The following is a 1,976-nucleotide window of genomic DNA, read 5'->3' on the forward strand; positions in this document are numbered from 1 at the left end:
TCTTTCTCTCTTTCCCTCATTTTTTGAGACAGGGTCTCATGTAGCTCAAGCTGGGCTTCAACTCCTAATACAGCCAAGGCTGGCCTTGAATCCTTTTTCTCCAGTTTAGTTTGCACCTCCAGAAAGCTGGAGAGCAAGTGTGTGCTCTTTTCTTCTCTTTGAAAACAGTGTCTTTTCAGATTCCCTCATTGCATGGTTTTGTTTGGAGAGTATGCCTCGTGGGAGGCATACGGTGCCGTGTGGTGTCTAGATTTGGCACACTTTCCTCCTATCTTCTAGAGCTCATCGCCCCTCGCAGGCGTCGTGGCTCCGCTGCTCTGGAGAACCACGGGATTTGGACCACTGCAAACACCGTAGTCCCCGCCCCTCTTTTTTTTTTTTTCTGCCCCTTTGGGCTCGCAGAAGGCGCCCTCCGCCGCGCTGGAGGAGGCGGGGCTTACGGCTTAAGTCAGCAAGCTGCGATGGGATTGGTGGAGGCTTGCGACGACAGCGTCCTGTTTACCGGAAGTGCTGCAGTTTTCCCCCTAGCCCGAGCCTCGGCCTGGGAGGTTGGAGAGCTGCCCCGGAAGTCATCTCCCGGTCCCCCGCCCGCGGCAGACATGGCGGTGGACTCGTCTATGGAGCTGCTATTTTTAGATACTTTTAAACATCCGAGCGCTGAGGTAAGGCCTCGCGACCCGATCTCGACACGGCCCCTCAGTTCCGGTACCCCTGCTGCGGAGTCGGGGGTCGTGCGGGCGGTGTCCTCCCTCAGTCGCGCGCGCGCTGCGGGGTCCTCTGGTCCACACCCCCTCCCCCAGCCCGGTGCGAGCCCGGTGGCCCTGGGCGGCGGCCCTGCCTTTCTCGGCTTTGATTTGGGGCCCGCGGCTTCAGTCGAGTCAGTCGCGCTGCTGGCAGTTTGTCCTGTCAGCGTTGAGTCCTGCGGAGGGTCCTGGGTCTCTGGTGTACTTCGGGTGGGATGCAGGCGTGAGCTTGGGCATCTGGTTTTTGACAGTAGTGTCGGGTTCCTCAGGATACGGACTATCCAGGATCCTAAGTCCTCTTCTATCTCTCTTCTAACGGCGGTCTCATAGCTCAATTTGTCATAGCACTTCAATAGTTTGGGAAGGAATTCACCTATTAGGACATGGCATATCTACGAGAATCTCCTTTGCGTGGAGGATACTTGCGAATCATGCAGTATTGAAGGACTAAAGACTGTCATTAGAAAACAAGTCTGTTGTTTTCAGGGGACGAAGGTGGGGTGTTGCGTAGTTTTGTGTACAGAATTACTTTAGCGTCCCTGAAAGGCCTTGGAATTCTTAAATTGAATGTACTGAATGTAGCGAATTAACGAAGATTCGCAAAAATGAACTTTAACGAAGTCCACAGAGAAATTCGGCTGCGAGGAAGAGAGAGTAAATGAACAAGCCTCATATTTGTTTGTTTCACCGGAAACCTAATCATTTCGAGAGCTATTCTTTGGGGGATTGTCTTGTTTTTATGAAGACTGTATTTTTTTAAAAGATTTATTTATTTGATTTATGTATGTGGGTACGCTGTCGCTGTCTTAAGACACACCAGAAGAGGGCATCAGATCCCTTGTGAGCCATCATGTGGTTGCTGGGAATTGAACTCAGGACCCCTGGAAGAGCAGTCAGTGCTCTTAACCGCTGAGCTATCTCTCCAACCCTACTGTACTCTTAATATGACAACATGAAAGTAGGGTAGAGTGTCTCCTATTCTTTCTCGGTTGTATGTCCTGGGGTTAGGACAATACCTAGGAAAACATAAGCATCTGAATGAAAAGAGCTTTAAAATGTTCGCTTATGAAATAATGAAATGAGTAGGGCTGCATTTTCTTGAATAAATGAATGTAGGTGTGTACAAGTTAAGAGTTGGTCTTTGGAGCCGGGCGTGGTGGCGCACGCCTTTAATCCCAGCACTCGGGAGGCAGAGGCAGGCGGATTTCTGAGTTCGAGGCCAGCCTGGTCTAC

At 51.1% G+C, this 1,976-nt stretch overlaps 1 protein-coding gene across 1 annotated transcript in view; it reads left to right on the plus strand.

The window, feature by feature from the left end:
- Positions 1–520: 520 nt before the first annotated feature.
- Virma (vir like m6A methyltransferase associated) overlaps positions 521–1,976 on the plus strand; it is a 65,148-nt gene continuing 63,692 nt past the window's right edge. The window contains exon 1 of the mRNA XM_021159733.2: positions 521–662. Coding sequence (XP_021015392.1) covers positions 600–662 — 63 coding nt within the window. The 5' untranslated portion in view covers positions 521–599. The remainder of the gene's footprint in view (positions 663–1,976) is intronic.

Source organism: Mus caroli, chromosome 4 (genome assembly GCF_900094665.2).
Source record: "Mus caroli chromosome 4, CAROLI_EIJ_v1.1, whole genome shotgun sequence".
In the NCBI taxonomy this organism is placed as follows: domain Eukaryota; kingdom Metazoa; phylum Chordata; class Mammalia; order Rodentia; family Muridae; genus Mus; species Mus caroli.